The sequence below is a fragment of the Sinocyclocheilus grahami genome, unplaced genomic scaffold (genome assembly GCF_001515645.1).
Source record: "Sinocyclocheilus grahami isolate Dianchi unplaced genomic scaffold, SAMN03320097.WGS_v1.1 scaffold227.1, whole genome shotgun sequence".
Lineage (NCBI taxonomy): Eukaryota > Metazoa > Chordata > Actinopteri > Cypriniformes > Cyprinidae > Sinocyclocheilus > Sinocyclocheilus grahami.
Genome location: NW_015505406.1, coordinates 424,809 through 444,268, shown reverse-complemented (window position 1 = coordinate 444,268; position 19,460 = coordinate 424,809). Strand labels below are relative to the sequence as shown.

The 19,460-nt window shown below is 38.5% G+C and overlaps 1 protein-coding gene across 1 annotated transcript in view; it reads left to right on the top strand.

Annotated features, from left to right (window-relative positions):
- The window catches only part of LOC107597046 (ephrin-B3-like), a 75,838-nt gene extending 57,569 nt beyond the window's left edge, over positions 1 to 18,269 (top strand). The window contains exons 3-5 of the mRNA XM_016287949.1: positions 10,875 to 10,967; positions 12,328 to 12,396; positions 16,961 to 18,269. Of these exons, the coding sequence (XP_016143435.1) occupies positions 10,875 to 10,967; positions 12,328 to 12,396; positions 16,961 to 17,382 (584 nt within the window). The 3' untranslated portion in view covers positions 17,383 to 18,269. The remainder of the gene's footprint in view (positions 1 to 10,874; positions 10,968 to 12,327; positions 12,397 to 16,960) is intronic.
- Positions 18,270 to 19,460: the final 1,191 nt, after the last annotated feature.

The window sequence follows — 19,460 nt, the reverse complement described above, 5'->3', positions numbered from 1 at the left end:
CTAAAGTACTCCAGATGTTGGACTGTGTGTGTGTGTGTGTGTGTGTGTGCGGTTCTGGCTGTTCTGTCAAACAGAAGGGCCAAAGTGAATTCAGGTTTTATTTTTGTTTTTTACCCTGTGTGTGTGTTTAGAGACGTTATTTCGTGTTTGGTTTCTAGGCACACACTGCTGTACTCGCCGCTTTGCTCGTTTGGCAATGTTCTGCTTGCTTTCATTAGAACCTGTAATTAAAACGACAGTGAAATGTGATTACTGTCTTTAGGATGTTCGACTGTGTTCTGCACACACTGAAATAGGGTTGGGCGGCACGATGGTGCACACTGTGCAATGGTAGAAATGTGTCAGGCGGTTGAGATCCTGCAGTGCTGATTTGTGAGGTTGAATACTGTTTTTGTATACATATGTGAATATGTACATTCAAAAGTTTAAGGTCAGTATGAAATGAACACCTCTATTCAACAAGGACACATTCAATTGATAAAAAGTGACAGTAAAGACATAACGGTACAAAAAAAATTCAGTTTCAAACAGGGCTCTGAACCGGTTCAAGGAACGGAAACGAACTGAAATTTTGACAGGAACAGAACCGGAAACAGAAACGAAATCACATTTTATAGTTCCGAACAGAATAGAAAATTTGAAATGGCCATTAACCGGTTAATAACGTTATTTTATCGTTCCATTTAATATTTGAAATTTGCTGTCAACCAATCAGGAATTCAAGTAGTACGGCCTGCGAATGTGACGCTGACGCCAACGAGTGAAATGCCCACACTCAGCTGTGAACTCATCATAAGTAGGTTGCAATGGCAATGCACTGGCGTTAGTTTATCCGAGGATAGTGTAAGATGGATTCAACAGATCACATGCACCTGCAGCGCTTCTGTGAATGGAGAAAACTGAATAAAACTATAGGCTTACAAAAAAGCTTGCTTTCATTAGAACCTGTAATTAAAACGACAGTGAAATGTGATTACTGTCTTTAGGATGTTCGACTGTGTTCTGCACACACTGAAATAGGGTTGGGCGGCACGATGGTGCACACTGTGCAATGGTAGAAATGTGTCAGGCGGTTGAGATCCTGCAGTACTGATTTGTGAGGTTGAATACTGTTTTTGTATACATATGTGAATATGTACATTAAAAAGTTTAAGGTCAGTATGAAATGAACACCTCTATTCAACAAGGACACATTAAATTTATAAAAAGTGACAGTAAAGACATAACGGTACAAAAAAATTCAATCTCAAACAGGGCTCTGAACCGGTTCAAGGAACGGAAACGAACGACAGAACCAGAAACAGAAACAAAATCAAATTTTATAGTTCCGAACAGAATAGAAAATTTGAAATGGCCATTAACCGGTTAATAACGTTATTTTATCGTTCCATTTAATATTAGAAATTTGCTGTCAATCAATCAGGAATTCAAGTAGTACGGCCTGCGAATGTGACGCTGACGCCAACGAATGAAATGCCCGTGCTCAGCTGTGAACTCATCATAAGTAGGTTGCAATGGCAATGCACTGGCGTTAGTTTATCCGAGGATAGTGTAAGATGGATTCAACAGATCACATGCACCTGCAGCGCTTCTGTGAATGGAGAAAACTGAATAAAACTATAGGCTTACAAAAAAGGAATATATAGTCATATACACTAAATATATTTCACTTAATCATTGACAGATTAACAGAGCGAAAGAAATGTGTGAGTTAAGCCCCGTTCACACCAAGAACGATAACTATAAAGATACCGATATTAGCGTCCACACCAGCGAACGATATCGTCTGTTTATTCTAAGCGCATGCTCGGCTGCCGCTTTAAATTCTCGAGCTCGTTACAGCAGGATGGATTCTGATTGGCTGTCAATTTTTTATCGTTCATCAGCTGGAGAAAAATCGTTTTGAAAGTGATTCCAACGATATCGTTTGTCTTTGTCTTTATCGTTATCGTTATAGTTGTGGTGTGGACTCTTTGGATAACTTTATCGTTATCTTTATAGTTATCGTCCTTGGTGTGAACGGGCCTTTAGCCTACGGTTCATTGTGACGCATTCCAAAGTTCTCGGAAAGGAAAATGAGACGGCAGTAGTTTTTTTTATTTTGCAAAAGCTTTACAGTTTTATTTATTTTGCAAAGGCTTGACAGTTTTGAATGATGTCTTACTTCTGTCTGAATAACCAACCAGCGTTGGTATGACCATATCGCGCCGGCGCACATATTTACATACAACATATTTTTGAGACATTACAGCCTGTTCATTATCAAAATAAAATACAGTTAAAGAAACGTATAAAAAGTTGCACTGCTCCGTTGTACAATCTGTTGCGTTCAGCGTGACCACCGCCTTACTGTGCTGATATAGCCGATGTGAAGGATGATGTTTTACGTTGATGAAAATACAAAGCCTAGCCTATAATAAATAATATTTTAGCATCCAGATGCATCGTGAATATGTAAACATCTGGATTCGTGCCGAATGAGAGAGGTAGGCATCAGTTTCACCTTAAATTAATAAATAGTTTTTGGATTGACATTTTTATAGCCTAAACGCATAGCCTTAACTTTAGAGGATTTGTTGTGGAGAGAAACTAATAACTGTGTTTATGATGTTTGTAAAAATTTTGCTTTACCGGGCGTTTTAGCCTACATTATTTCTGATAATAAAATGCGACATGAGCCTACTCGACTTATGTTGTTGTTTTTTTTTACTCTCAAAAGGCAATCGTATAGGCTACAAGTCGCGTTTTTTTAACAATGTGAACATTTTAAAATAGTCAATTTTCAAATAAATGCTGTTCTTTTGAACTTTCATCAAAGAATCCTGAAAAAATGTATGGTGGTTTCCACAAAAATTTTATACAGCACAACTGTTCTCAACATTGATAATAGCAAGAAATGTTTCTTGAGCAGCATATTTGAATGATTCAGAAGGATCATGTGACACTGAAGACTGGATGCCTGCTGATAATTCAGCTTTGCATCACAGGAATAAATACAATTTTAAAATCTTTTAAATACATTAAAATATTTGACCAGTCCCAAGATATGTATGCCTTTTTACAGTGGCTATCGTGATTCATCCAGTCATGTTTGTTTATTTATTGTTAATCTTTTGTTTTAAACTTTGATTATCATTGTAGTGTTTTTGCGCTTATAAATTATCTTATTAATTTGCATCCATAAAGTTCTTATAAATAAATAAATAATCTGAAGTGTCTTATCCTATTAAACATTTTTGTGTGGTTGTGTGGAATTTTCAGCAATTATTTTGCCATATATACCATTAGAGTTATACAAAATTATTCATGATCCACCCACCTCTTCACTGAAACCACTTTAGCTGTCCTCCCGTGTGCCTGTGTGTTTGCCGTTTGGCTTTGAGACGACCCAGAAATGAACAGTCCACCAGAATTTTCCGCCACACAACCTCTTACTCCTCTCCTGTTTTTTCAGTCTCATACTTGCCGGCATCTTTCTTAATATAGCAACCCCCTCCTTTCCTCTTTCTCCATCTCTTTATCTCTCTTTCTTTCTTTCTTTCTCCCTCTCGCTTTCTTTCACTGAATGCCATCTCCTTCCTCCCTTCAGACCATTGACCCACTTTTCTCTTTTCTTGCTCCTTCTCTCCCTCCACACTTTTGTCCTTCACCTCAGCAACTTCTTCATCTCCACTCTTGAAGTGAAAGTTGTCCGGAGGGCAAACAAATGTTTTGGCTGTGTTGCGTCAGCGCCGTGTTTCGTGTGGCAAAGCTAATTTAACAAGTTGTTGAGTGTGTGGTGCAGCAGGTCAAGGTGGAGTCTAAGAATGGATAGATAGATAGATAGATGGATGGATGGATGGATGGATACACAGGCAGACAAGCCTATGGATGGATGGATGATATATTACAGGTATCTAGGTGCCCATAAACAAATGTTAAACGTCAAATTCATTGATCTCCCCCACTTTTCTTTCTTGCTCTTGTCTTTCTTTAATTAAAATTCATTGGATGTTTAGACTCATGCAGACATGACTCATCCGGTTTGAACTGAACCCACACAGTGTAAGCAGATATATCCAGATTCCTGTTGCAGTACACAAAGCATAGATCCGCATGCACGCTCTCCGCTGAGATCTGCACTCAAGCGCTGTTGCCCACAGACATGACCTAGTTAGGTTGGAAGTCCTTCCTCCTTTCTGACCCACATCCTCACTGTCAGCCCGCCACTCTTCCGAGATTACGAAAGATCCGTGCCTGAACGCCGATTACGTTCTTTCCATAACCCCACATAGCCTAGGTGTCCTGCGGAGATATCCCATCATGCCTTGCTCCACTCTTGTATTCTGAGATGAAGTGTTGCTTTCTGAAATGCTGCCGTCTAGAGAGGCCTGTTGATAGCACTTAGGCCAGTGTATATTTATATAATGCATGATGATATTCTTTATTCATTAAAGAAGAATGCATTATCTTATATGCAAGTCTTGCAAATAATGCAGTTATTTACAATTGTTATATTTTGTGTAGTTATATTAACAGTTACACAATTTGGTTCATCATCATCATTAAGTTCCTTAATGGTGTAATATATATATATATATATAAATCAAATGTAAATATGTTTATATTATAATTATATGTGTTACGGGGCTGACGAGACGTGAGACGTGCGGATCCATGTGCAAACTTTATTGTGGAGAAGACAGAGACGTGGTCAAAACAGGCATGGGTCAGATAGAGGCAGACAGGTATATGGTGGGCAAAACACAAGAATAGTCCTAGGGCTAGCGCAGGTCGACGATCGGCAGACAGAATCAAAAAGGGGCAAGACAAAAGGGGTGAATCCAGGGAACCAGGCGAAGATCAGAAACCGAGAAGGCTAAGGCTAAGGCTAAGGCTAATGACAAGGGCTAAGGCTAAGGCAAATGACTAGGGCTAAGGCAATGACAAGGGCTCCGTAAGGTAGCTATCTCTAGGAGAGTGATAAAATGCGGAACAATACTCGGCAGAGGGAAGGGATCAGAGTGCGTGTTAAATAGTGAGGGAGTGATATGAAACAGCTGGGTGCAATCAGTGTAAACAGGTGTGTGCAATTCGTGCTGAGTGCAATCAGTGCAATGCATGATTGGAAATGTAGTCCTAGGAAAGTTCGTGGACCGGATTCGTGACAATATGTATATTTAGGTTTGTTTTCTATTTATTTAAAAGATAGAAAGGGAATAGGACGATGGCTCAATGTGTGTGCCATTGCATCATGGCTCTTTTCCACCAAGCATGCCCCATCAGCTTATTTAATCTTTATTTAGAGGCTTTATAAGCCTTGGTGGTGTTGATATTCATACAGTAGATCCCACAGCTGATTTACAGTCCAGCAGATTTTACAGTCTGAACAGGATTAGAGCTGTCTGATCTCATTACATGAGCCACCAAATGCTTTATTTGTTTACACGCTTATTTATAGACTCATTTAAACCTTATCTGGAGGAAAGGATGAGGGTTTTTTCAGAGCTGTCTCTGTCTCTCTTTCTCTGTGACCTCTGCCCTCGTAAGCTGCTTGCTTCTCTCGGACACTTGCTCTGCTGGAGTTTTTATTTGTGTTGTGTGTTTACTCATACAGCCTGATGGGCTGGCAACTGGAAATGGAATGGTTAAGAGGTCAGACGGGTTAAACTCTCTCTAGTGGTTCACGAGTCTGCCTGGCAGGCCTCCAGTACCAGCCTTTTCTTAGTACTCGACCACTGGAGCCTTTAACCTCATACTCGCTCTGACACACTACAACATCCATTTACAGCATGGAAATATATGCGCTGGCAGTGCTTGTGGTGTCATGCTTGCTTTGGATTCAGCTTTGTGACTGAAAGAGTAAAGAGGAAGTATATGTGCTCCTTGCGTGTCTGTGGTCGGGTCCCACTGAAGAAGCTGGCAGCGCTGTGCCGCCCCGGGGGCCGATCGAGAGTGCAATGACCGTAATCTGTCTGGATGGGTAGAAACGTGAAAAACTGGTCACAAATGAAAATGTCATTGAGCATATAGGAAAGATCACGCTGGGTTGTAGCTAATAGGGTCAAAAGTGGGAACGACTCTAGGGGTCCACAGGTGCAGAGGGGCCCACAAGAATGTATTTTATGTATTTTATGTGAGAATATAAGAAATAATTCAGGTTCGATACAAATTAGCCTCAACTGACAGTGTTTGTGGCATAATGTTACCATGAAAATGTATAAAAAAAATTAAATCTTGATTACAAGTGAGGCATTTACAATGCAAGTGAATGGGGCCAATCCCTAACTGTTAAAAATAAATGTAAATTTTATGAATACTTTCAATAGTATAGCCACGTAACAAACAAGACTTTAGTGTAAAAAAAAACATACATCTTCCACTTCATTGGCACGACAATGGAAAGCAACAAACCCTAAAAAACAAAAACAATGTATAGCTCAAATAATAAAGTATAAAGTTATAACAGAAGAGTGAAAGAAAGTGCTATTTTTTTTAGGACTACAGAATAATGAAATGATACACTACCATTCAAAAGTTTGGGGTTGGTTTAATTTTGAAAGAAGTCTCTTATCTCACCAAGGCTGCATTTATTTGATCAAAAGTGCAATTTAAACAGGAAGATTGTGGAATTGAACAAATTCTACATTTCTATTCTGTTTTCTATTTTAATATATTTAAATTTACTCCAGTCTTTATTGTTACTTGATCCTTCCGAAATTATTCTAATGTGCTGATTTGGTGCTCAAGAACCATTTATAATTATTATTATCACCATTGGAAACAGTTGTGCTACTTAATATTTTTCCAGAAACTGTGATACATTTCTCCAGGATTCTTTGATGAATAGAAAGTTTTTTTTTTTTTTGATTTTTCTTTTGAAACAATAAAAGTCTTCACTGTTGCATTTGATAAATTTAATGTGTCCTTGTTGAATAAAAGTATTGATTTCTTTCTTTCCCAAAAAATTCTTACAGACCCCAAACTTATAAACGGTAGTGTTACAATGCTTTTAAAACCCTCTAATTTAAAAAAATAAACAATTGGCAAGTCAATTACTTTTTTTGTCGTAATTAAGCTACAAATGCTGTCGATTGAGCTTATCTTGTATTGAACCGGCAATATTCCCTAAAAATAGTTAATTCACAAATTAATTAATATTTCGGTCTGTGGTGTCCCGAGAGAAGTACTGAGACATTTTCAGTTTTGTATTACTTCAGTATAAGTGGGTATCAGAAAATGTATTGTCCTAACATTTTGTTAAAACAGGAGGCCCAGCTCAATATACAGTCAGGAGGCCCAGAATTCCTAGATGTGTGTGTGGGGAGTAGATTATATATACGCTCTCGTATGTCATTTATGTTTTAAACATGTTTGCTTTTGACAACTGTATTCTAGTGTTACTGTGTGCGTGTGATCATCTGGGACATTATGAGCTGCAATTATGCACCATTGCCAAGACTGTCAGTGTGATATACTCGTGCCTACCTCAAGAGGCTCCTTAATCTGTCCTGCTCACACATACACACACAATCTGAGGTTAGCCTGTGCTGCTTTATCATAGACTCGCACAGGGCCATTTATAATGACATTGCGGTCTAGTCAGACACGTCAGGGTGAAAGTGGTCTACAGCGCACGTCGTCTCCGTCCTCTTGTGCCTCTTCTGTGGATGTCATAAACTGACCAATCAGAGCGCAGAACGCTCCGCTCAGAAACATTAAGGAAACATAAAGAGAAGTGCCATCAAAATCTGCATCCATTTCGACATCAGCAGTCATTTTCCCTCATAAATTGCTGTTGTTTTGGTAGATAATGGCATAAATTGTGCCTTGCAAGAACGTTGCGGTGTTTTTCCTGCTTTTAAAGTTAATGGAAAACATTATGATTTTGCGGTGACTCTTACGTGGCACCTTTTTTCCAGTTCTCCTGTCCTTTTTTCTTTTTAGCTGTCAGCACTCTCGTAATTGCTTATGAAGGCTTCGTTAATGGCTTAAATCAACCATATGAATGTGTTGCGTCTGATTTATTGAGTCTTATTTCGTTTCAGGAAATATGAAGTGTGAGCCAAAGGTGGAAATAGTTGGCTGAGGACAGCAGTGCAAATCTCTCCCGATTCAGTACTGTACTAAAAAAAAATCATATTTCACACTCTCACGCTAACTTCATGTTTTGCAGCTTAATAATGGATGTGTTTTGAGATTTGGGCAGCAGTTATTTACAGCTCGTCGTCTATGAAGAGCATCTGTGGAATGTTGCCGATTATATAGAACATTAATTTTGACCTGTTCCTCAGTTTGTAACAAAGAGAAAACATGCTTTTAGTGTGTTTACATATGCATGGGCCAGAGGGGTTGAAAACAGAAATGTGAGGCTGGTATTTTATTATAAGGATCATGTTCGTCATGAATTGCTGTCACGCATGTTGTACTAAATGCTGTGGTTTTCTTTCTTCGGCAGACAAGAAAAGCAGATGCTCATGCTGCTCTTTTCCATGTGTGAAAGTGAATGCTGATTGTCTAGCAAGTAACAGAAGCGAAAGAAAAGTAGTCCCTGCAATATTCCAAGTCTTCAGAAGCCTTGTGTAAAGAATAGCCTTGTGTGAAGAAAAGATCCTAATTTAAGTGTTCACTAAAAATCCTACCCTCTGCCACTAGTCTCAAATTATTGTGATTTGAACATTCTCATATTCAAAATCATTATAATCAATCACTGACGTGATTGCAAGACGCCTTGATGTGCCATAGTTGACTATACATGGGTGTCAATGAAATTTGAAGTATTATTTATACACTCATTTATACACTTATTTATAAACTATTTTGAATTAGCATTTATTTATAAAAATGTACATTTTATTTTGTGACTTTGTCATTTTTATCAGTTTTTTTTTTATTTCTGTTTAGTTGTATTGTATTTTTTATTTCAGATTTAGTTTTAGTAAACTTTTTTTTAGTATAGTTAGTTGCCAAGGCTCAATTTCTAATTAAAAGTTATTTTATTTGATTTCAACTGAAAACTATTTTTAATGGTTTTAGTTTATGATAATAACACTGGATTTGCAAATAAAATGTTTATACATTCAATGTTTATGGACTCCACTCACACAAAACTATGGACTCAGAAGACATTTACAGTGTGATATTGTAAATACTTTTTTGTCATTTTTGGAGTTTTTCACATTTATTTTGATATTTATGCATTTATGTAATGACAAATGGGTGATTAAATGATGACAAAATTTTCATACACATGTGCGTATATATGCTTTCAGGGTTAAATCGACAGGTTACAAATATCCCACAATATTCCTGTCTAATATATAGACAGAATTTGAATATTTATGATGCCTTGATTATCTGCCATTAAAATGTATCTAACATATATGCTACATAAATACATCAAATATGCACACGCACAGTCTCTCACTGTCTGTAACTCTCATAAACACACTAACACACAAATGTGCTTTCACAATAATAGCCGTGGGATAGCACCCACGCATAACACACACGTCTGACTGACTTGCGCTTCATCACCATCATTAGTGCGACAAGAGGCATCCCAGAACCCCTTTACATAAGCACATGCGTGGGAGATGCATACTCTATCACACTCACACACAGAGCCTCCTCGGCTTCATTTGTTTGTTCACTAAATCGCTCTTCTGGCCTTTACCCTTCATTCTTTTTATCAGTTCTTCTTTCTTGAATCTTTGTGACACGCAGCGACTCCTATCTTCACGCAAGTTTTTATTCTTATCCCGGAGAGAAATACACACACTGAGGTGAATAAAATACACATAGTGATTAGGAACGAATGACTGCAATGTTTCTTCATGCAGAATGACTGTGTGTCAGTGGGAACTATTATTGCTACAGTATTAGATCTGTGTCTGTGAGTCTGTTTGTGACAGCATATCACACATTATTTCGTAGCATGCAGAATGTATGCTGTTCATATTGAGTGCATTTTCTGTACAAATGTACTAGTTGACATTTTGCCAAAATATGCAATATACAAGAAGAACCCATGTGAGGGGTTTTATGTTGATAGTGACAAATCACTATTGTTAACATCTGTCGTGACTCGTTATTTGATAAGGCTGCCAGAAGTATAGACATTTCTACACAAACTTGGATTAAGAATAACTGTTTTAATTAAAAATAAAAGTTAAAATATAACCCATTAATTTCCAAAATATTAACAGGATGACACTTGCTAAATTAAGTTTTTAAAATGTTCAGGTTAAATCATTGAATGCATTGAAGATATTGAATACAGTTTTTCATATTGTTTCACATACTTTTTTTTCAATAGTAGGCAGGATTCATCAGTTTCAGTCTTTCGGTGTTCTTCGGTTTTTGTTACATTTTATTGATTTGCACATTTAGTGCATGCGCTAATTACTAGGGTCTGACGCTGAATTGTTTTATACATTATATATCTGGATATATTTGTGGGAAAAAATCTATTCTGAAGTATTTTTGTCTTTGCAATGACAAAAATGTACTTGAGAAGCAGCACTGCATATGATATTAAGACCTGTGTTCAGAGAATGTTCAAAACAAGTGTATTTTGTCTGCACTGCCTGATTTATTTCACATGTAAAAAAAAAAAAAGTTTAAAACAAGTGAAAATATCTGCCAGTGAAGTAAGACAAAATGCACTTTTATTAAAAATACCAGAATACACTTACATTCAAAATATAATATATGAAATTAAGGCTTAGTGATTTATGTAGTGTTGCTTTTCAAGTATATATTTTTTTTTTATATTTTTCCAGGAAAACAAGTCATAAATGACAAAATAACCTGATTAAGAAGTGATTGTGGTTGATAGTTTGCTGTGTGATACCTGTATACTAATGTCATAAATCTCTTCTTTTCTTTCACAGCTACATCAGATGGGACGCGTCAGGGGCTGGAGAGCATGAGAGGAGGAGTTTGCGCTACACAGGGCATGAAGGTGGTGCTGAAAGTGGGACAGAGTGAGTAATACACACACACACACACACGCACACACACACACACACACACTCTTGGGAGCATATCGGCAGACAAAGCCAGAGGGTTGGTCGCCTGAAACAGTTCAGATGCTGGATTTGCAGAAACTTAGGCACAGTAAAGCGTTTCTCTCAGTGGCACACATGACCACGCTCGTGACCAATAGCTTTTGTTTACACGCAAACACAAACTCTGTTGGCCTCTTGTTAGTTTTCATTATTAAACTCAGGAAAACAGCGGTAAGTGAATCCCAACAGACTGTGGACACAAGTCCCTGAGCCATAACAGTACACCACAAACACTCGTGTCTGTTGTGTGTTATTTATCAGTCATGCCTATCACACTACACTGTTGAATAAGAGAGGATTAACACAGCTCAAAGACTATGAAACATTTTGTTTTTATTTTCCTCTTTTTTTATTTTTTTTATTTTTTCGGCCTCCGTCTGGCTATGATTTTTTTTTTTTAGAACATTTATTGACTTTACTTAAAAATCCCTTTTGCTCTCTCACTGTAGTTGTTATCTGCTTCGTGGCTGAAAGGTCACGTCTGTTTTGTTTGTCATCTAAATAAAAGCCGTTTCGGTTGGAGATATCTGATGAGATGTGCCTGCACATACACACACACACACACACACACACACACACAGACTGTCATGGCATTTTGACAAGTGTGACAGCTCACCAGAAGCTCAGAGATGACTGTGTGTGTGTGTGTGTGTGTGTGAGAAATGTCTGTCTGCTGTCTAAAGTGTTTATAACCTCAGCAGTAGCCCCTCAACAACAAAATAATGGTGTGAAACATCTTAAAGGAACCCTATTCTACACTTTTGCATTTTATACTAATCCATATCTGTTGTAATTGACCCTTTGTATCTGCTCTCTGACCTTTAAAATCAAACAGATTTTTTTCTACTATACCTTTGAGACTTATGCAAATGCAGTTCTTGATGATTGGTAAACAATTGCATATTAATTAGTATTAACTGGCTGATTACTGAATAGTTGACATTTACACTACCGGCCAAAAATTTGGAGTGATTAAGACTTTAATAATGTTTTTGAAAGTAGTCTCGTCTGCTCATCAAGCCTGCATTTGTTTGATAATATAGCAAAAACAGAAACATTGTGAAATATCTGTAAAACTTAAAATAATGTTTTCTCTTTTAATATGTTATAAAATGAAATGTATTCATGTGAAAATGCACAAAGTTGCATTTAAATCACAGTATCGTGCTTATAAGGTTGTGATATGGTAGCATATTTGTTTTTGTTACTGTATGTTGTGTGCAGGTTGACTGAACCATTATTATTACTAAACGGTTTCTCAAACATGTGTTCATAGGTCCATATGGTCTGCCGGCCAAATCTCCCAAACCTGACCCCGCGGACCGTATCAACAGCCTGAATCCAGGTAAACACAGCTGCCTTCGGTATCATGAGGACATGGCTCATCCCAAACAGACACAACATTAATAAAAGAACAGAACTAACTAAAGGAACAAGGGAAGGAAGCAACAGATGGATGGAGAGAAACATGCGTCTTGGTGCTCGGGTTCTTTTTGATATATTCCACCCTTCTGTTTGTTCTCTCCTCCTCACGTTCCCTCCTTTTTTCCCCTCTTTTCCACCGTTTGCCGTCTTCTACGGAGGCCCTGGAGCCACGAACTGGAGGCAGAATGCGGTGGGGGTAATGGCCGCACGGGGAAAGATAAAGGATGAGAGGAGGAGAGAGCCGTCGTTTCGGAGACTTATTAATGCCATTAGTTTAGCGGCTTGGGTTTAGTTGGTCCTGAGAGGAAGAAAGACACAGAAAATGGGAGGGAGAGGAGGATGATTAGTGTAGGATGATAGAAAGAGAAAATTACTCACACTCTTTGTTTGCACGGGTTTGACATTTGGGAGTGAGAGACTGGTGCCTTGTGCCCTATTCTGTTTTTTCTTCGACATACAAAGACGAAAACAAAATCTATCTATCTATCTATCTATCTATCTATCTATCTATCTATCTATCTATCTATCTATCTATCTATCTATCTATCTAAAATCTATCTATCTATCTATCTATCTATCTATCTATCTATCTATCTATCTATCTATCTATCTATCTATCTATCTATCTATCTATCTATCTATCTATCTGTCTGTCTGTCTGTCTGTCTATCTGGTTGTCTGTCATGACTTGGAGTGGTGGAGGATGTAGGTGGTTTTGGGGGGCTGCAGGTCATTATGAGCACAATAACACGGACAGTCATAGAGACACGGTGCGAAGGAGGAGGTGGAGGAAAGGAGTGAGGGATGGAGAGAGAAAACGAGAGGAATTGTGTCAAGAATAATGATGGGCCAATTGAGAGCGCCTGCAGATCTATCTATCTATCTATCATCTATCATCTATCTATCTATCTATCTATCTATCTATCTATCTATCTATCTGTCTGTCTGTCTGTCTGTCTGTCTATCTGGTTGTCTGTCATGACTTGGAGTGGTGGAGGATGTAGGTGGTTTTGGGGGGCTGCAGGTCATTATGAGCACAATAACACGGACAGTCATAGAGACACGGTGCGAAGGAGGAGGTGGAGGAAAGGAGTGAGGGATGGAGAGAAAAAACGAGAGGAATTGTGTCAAGAATAATGATGGGCCAATTGAGAGCGCCTGCAGTCAGATCCCTGTATTTCCGACCATTCCCGTGCTCGGCAGGGGCTCTCATTGTCTCCCGTAGAGATCACAACTGCACACACACACATACATGCACTGAAACATCAGCTATGTCCGGTTAAGTAAGCACAATGGTCATTTGTTCCATGTCTTGTATTTAATGTGTGTGTGTTATCAAACCCGTTGTACCTTTCCAATCTGTGTTTCCCATTGCCAGTAAGCTAGCTTCCCTTCTTAAAGGAATAGTTCACCCAAAATCAACAATGTTTTATTCTGTGGAACACAAAATGAGAATATTGTGCTACTGCCAGTTTGCATACACCGGAACTATAAAGTAGTCCATAAAAGTCATGTATTTCAGGTCTTCTGAAGGCTTGTGTGAACACCAAAATTTAAGTTTGATTCAGTTCAATTCAAATTTATATGTAAAATGTTTCAAATGTTACAATCAACAAGCCAGAAGTGACTGTGTCAAGTTGTTTTTCTATGAAAATTCATTTCAGTTGGCATTTCAAGCTAATTTGATGTCACCAAACACCATTGGTTCTTACATGTTGCAAACAAAACATGCTGTAGCAACAGAGGGCAAGATTTACATTGTAAAAATCACATACATAGGAGTCCGTTGCTCACTCAAAGCTATCGTATTGCTTCAGAAGTCATATGGACTATTTTATGTATATGTGTCAAAACAGCAGCTTGGACATTGTGCAAAACATCTCATTTTGAATCAAGAAAGAAAGTTCTACATATTAGATTTTCATTTTTGTTTGAAGTGCCCCTTTAATAACCTATAAAGTCTTTTATAGTAAGGCAGTCCACCTTTGAGAATGACCATGTGGTTGTTATCTAGCACATCTCTATTGTGTTGTTTTGTACTTCCTCAGGTTCCTCGTCTTAAAGAGCCCAATCAAGCCACAGCGTTTAGATTGGCTTTCATTTCCCCTGCGAAATGCCTCCCACACGCCATAATCCCGTTATGTAAAGATAAATGACTAATATAGCCTCATAGATCCCACATCTATTAAAATGCGCTCTCAGCTGTTGTTCATAGAAGAGGCTAAATACACCATTCCAGTGTTCAAACCTGCAGCACATAAACCACAGCTCATGTTTCATTTGTAAAAAAAAAAAGAATGTTTATTTTATTACAGAGGAGAACATTTAGAGCTGCTACTCCCTGGTGTGTACTCTGAGTGTTTAACAGCTTTTAGGGCAAAGAAAAGAGAATGATAAACAACTTCCAACAGCAAAATTTTTGCTATATTAAGAATAATTCATAGTGTAGCCTCATCAGCAAGTACTGTAAAGGCCAGTTTCCACACAGAGAGGAAATATTCAGCATGGCTATTCACTCAAAAGAGACTTTGAGTTAAAAAAAACAGAGCACTTCTATGAAGCTATTTATACTGGAGATTACACTTTGACTGATTATGGTAGGTTTTTCCAATTTATTCTCATGGTGAATAGACCTTTTGTCTGAGATTTGTCACTTTTACATTTCGTTCTTGTTGTGAGCAGGCCTTAATGCTGTGTCCAAATACTCATCTCCTCATCTTTATTTTTCAACTCAACGGTCTGATGATTGCGGTTCACGTCTCCATTGCCAGACCGCAGTGGCTGACCGCAGGTTTACACTGCGTGTTTTACGGCCGTGCCAAAACGTGCATGTTCACGGAAACCCAATCCACCTTGACTCATTGTGATGTGAGTCACTGGTCAGCGAGTTCAGAGAAAAGTCCAGTATTTTACAACATCCTCCAAACTTTATTCAGATTTCTGACAGTTTGAGTGAACATGGAGGACTCTAATTGGTTCGGTCTGATCTGTTAAGGACATGAACAAGCCAATCAAAGGGTTAGATGACTGGCCCCATTTAATTTGTTCCATTTGATTGGTTAAAGTCATTAACTAGCCCATCAGATGACGAGGTAGACGGAGGAAGGCGATGCTAGAGGGCAGGATGTGGCAGTGCTAATGAACCCGCTACATCAGACTAATACTCATGTAAGTGTCAGAGGGCACTTCTCTGAGTCCACGCTCCAATACGGGAACAAGTTAAAGGTGGTCATCTCACTAATGGGTGTCATCACCACATGCAGTCCAGAAATACTCGGAAAAGTTTCCCTGACAAAAATACTGAACTTGATAAAACTACACTCTAAAAAATGCTGGGTTGTTTCAACCCAATGTTGGGTCAAATATGGACTAAATTTGGGTTAAATTTTGGTTACATTTTTAAATTAGCTTTTTAACCCAACAGTTGGGTTAGTCCATATTTGACCCAACATTGGGTTGAAATAACCCAGCATTTTTTAGAGTGTCAATTTAGGAGACTTGTGTGAACTAATCTAATGTCCATGTTTGTTCAAAGAAGCAATATGTGACACAATCTATCATTTTAGCAACTATCACAGTAAGCTGTTTGTAGGGAAATGTGATTATAAGCAAGAAAAACTTGAATTTTTGATGGATCTGTAGCTTTCATATTGCCCAGTTTATTACAAACTTCAAACCATAAATTTAGTTTTGTCACTCTTTAATGTGGTGTGACAGATTGCTGCTTTGCTAAAAGTCATTCAGTGTCCACAGGAATGTCCTTTACTATATATATATATATATATACAGTATATATACACATAAGATTGAATGTTTTTCAAATTATACAGTAAAGATACAATGATTATATTAAGGCTATATATTATTATATTATATTATTATTATGACAAAAATCATAATTGTTGATTATTCCTGTAATTGCGATTAACTACCATTATCACAATTCACATTGAATGATGGTTTGGATAGTTTTATACTATTATTTGAAGCAACTGCATGTCATATTTTTATATGAAAATAAGTTGAAAACACTCTTCCTGAAAAACATTGATAGCAAGATAACATGTAGGGGAAAAAAACATATCTTAAGCACGCAGAATAATGTAAGTGGACCTTTTTTTATAGTTGCATCTTTGAACGATTACATAATTGTGGCATCCGTAATTGTAATCATGATTAGAAATTAAATTAATTGTGCAGCCCTGAGCCCTATATTATCTTACAAAAAATTGTACTGACCCTAAAACATTTGAAAGGTAGTGTATGTTAGAATAAACTCCTAACAAAAAGCAATTTTCTCAAAAATTATTATTAATGACACTGAATTAAGCATTGAACTTTTTACGTATTTCATTATTTTATATTATTTTCTTGAAATGTTGAAATAAATAAATACATTTAGGTCAAAAAGACTCAAAATGATCACATATATGGAGTGTCTTTATATATCTGTTGAATTGATCAAATTCTTCTCTGTTTTGCAGGTGCTGGAAACAACACACATCCCAGAATTCCCCCTAGAGGTCCTGGTGGAGAAAACGGCCCCCTTCTCCCTTCCAACATCGCCGTTATCGCAGGTGCAGCCGGCGGTTCGGCTTTCCTACTGCTCGTAACAGCCGTGATCTGCGTGGTGTGCTACCGACGACGACACGCCAAGCACTCGGAATCACACCACCCTCCACTCTCCCTCTCCTCCCTGACCTCGCCCAAACGGGGCTGCGGCGGGGGCGTAGGAGGCGGCAACAACAACGGCTCGGAGCCTAGCGACATCATCATCCCGCTGCGGACTTCTGACTCCGCCTACTGCCCGCACTACGAGAAAGTGAGTGGGGATTACGGCCATCCGGTCTACATCGTACAGGAGATGCCCCCTCAGAGTCCCGCCAACATCTACTATAAAGTATGAGAACCGGAGGTGACCTTACGAAAACATCTGCTAAGACCACACCCACCTTAAACGACTACCTAAACCCCGCTCCAAGCCCCGCCCCCACAATCTGCATCCCTGTAGATCAGATCCTTTTACCTTCACATGCATTTCTCCGACACGCTGACCGCTCGAGGTCGAGTGTGTCTGTGTGTGTGTGTGTGTGTGTGTGTGTGTTACCATTCCTCGCAACTCACCCAACTTCGGCCTTTTGTTAGAGAGAGGTTGTCCTGATGTGAGGGCCTCCCTCTCTTTGACATCCCACATGGGGAAAAGATCTTAAAGCTAGAGAAGACCTCCTGGAGGGATTCAGCCAACTGAAAAAAAACATGAACTCCTTTTTGGGGGGCCATTCTGGAGCACAAGCATCAAAACTTTTTCTGATGTACTTGCAAAAAGACTATAAACACACAAAAAAGAAAAGAAAACTCAACTTGTCCAAACCTACAAAGACAACATGTGAACTTTGACTTCGAATGCTACATTTACTCACAAATAGCAAATAGTCTAGTTTGTGTTAAACTCCTTCGAAAGGGGGAGGGGCCATCGATTCAGCCAATCGTCACACAGGGCTGCAGTCACCTGGTCTAGAACCCATGTGTTTGATTGGTGGAGTTGTAGTGGCGTGGAGAATCTTGTATATTTTAATAACGTGTGTATTTTGTGAGTGTGTAGGATAAATATTCCAACACTGCTGTCGCACACGTTGCGACCGTCGTGCTTCAGTACAACTCGCGAGTGTTTTTGCGTGCGGATGAGTGCGTGTTTGAGTACAGTGTTAGTGTGAGCATGGGAGCGTGTGTTTGTTAGACTGTTTCAAAACCAAAACACAAAAATATGAGCGAACATCAAAAAAATTTTTTTTATCGCTTTCAACACATAGATTATAATTATATATGAATACTCAGTAAAATCATTTTTAGATTTTTTTTTTCATGTAAAGTTAGTTTGCTAGGCCTAATTTTTGTTTACCTATTTTTTATGACATGCTGACCTTGTTTCTTCCCCTTTTTGAGTTGTAAATTAATTTAATGCTTTGATTCCGTTGCAGAAACCGAGTTTGTTTTGAGTTCCCCCTCATTTTCCTTTTTCCCTGGAGTCTGCTCCGCTCTACACATATATTTTTATAGCTCCTTGTACTCTGATGTAGTTTTGAAGCTAGACCTCGTTTGTGAATGTGTTGAGGTAGAACAATCCGAGAAAGTTTTTTTTATTATTATTTTTAAAGACGCTTGGAAAAAAAAGGGGAAAAATCCAGAAAGGAGGGAAGAATTGGATGGGGGTGAAATAAAAAGAAAAGAATGCGAACACCGCCTGTTGGGAAAGCAAACGCACGAGCGAGGAAACTTCTAGAAAGACTGTGAAACTATGGAAGAATCACACATTAAAAGAGAAAAATAGGGGGAGGGGGAGGTGGGGGGAGAGAAGGAAAGTTGAAAGATGATTGAAGGAGAAGAGAGAGAGAGAGGGATGGAAAGGTTTTTAATAAACTCGTCGGAAGCAGTGGAAGAGGCAGATTTGGGCCTGATGGTCTTCTGAGATACAAAGAGTCAGATGAGGGGAAGAACGAAACTGATTCTCTCAGAGGACAACAGGATAGATGGACACACAGAATTACTCTTTTACAGACACACAGCGCTCTTTTTTGTTCACATGAAGTGAAGTGGAAATTTTTCTAGACTCGTTTCAAATTCTTGAGTATCAGACACATCTCAATTTGGTAGACATGTTCACACACACACATACACACACACATACACACACACACACAGAGAGAAAGACTCAATGGCCATGGCACACAGAAAAGCTCTTGTAGAGATTTTCATCACATACACACATGCACAGCTCCAAAACACAATTAAAAGCCATTCTGATTGGACATATATGCTGGTTACCTCAACAAATACCGTGATTAGCATTGTTCTTTCACATTCTCTTTCTCTCCTCTCTCTCTCACACACACAAACACACACACACACACACACACACAATCATGCAGCTTTGTAACTAGCTGTGTGTATATCTCTGTTAGTGCCAATGAAAATCTCTCTTTTAGG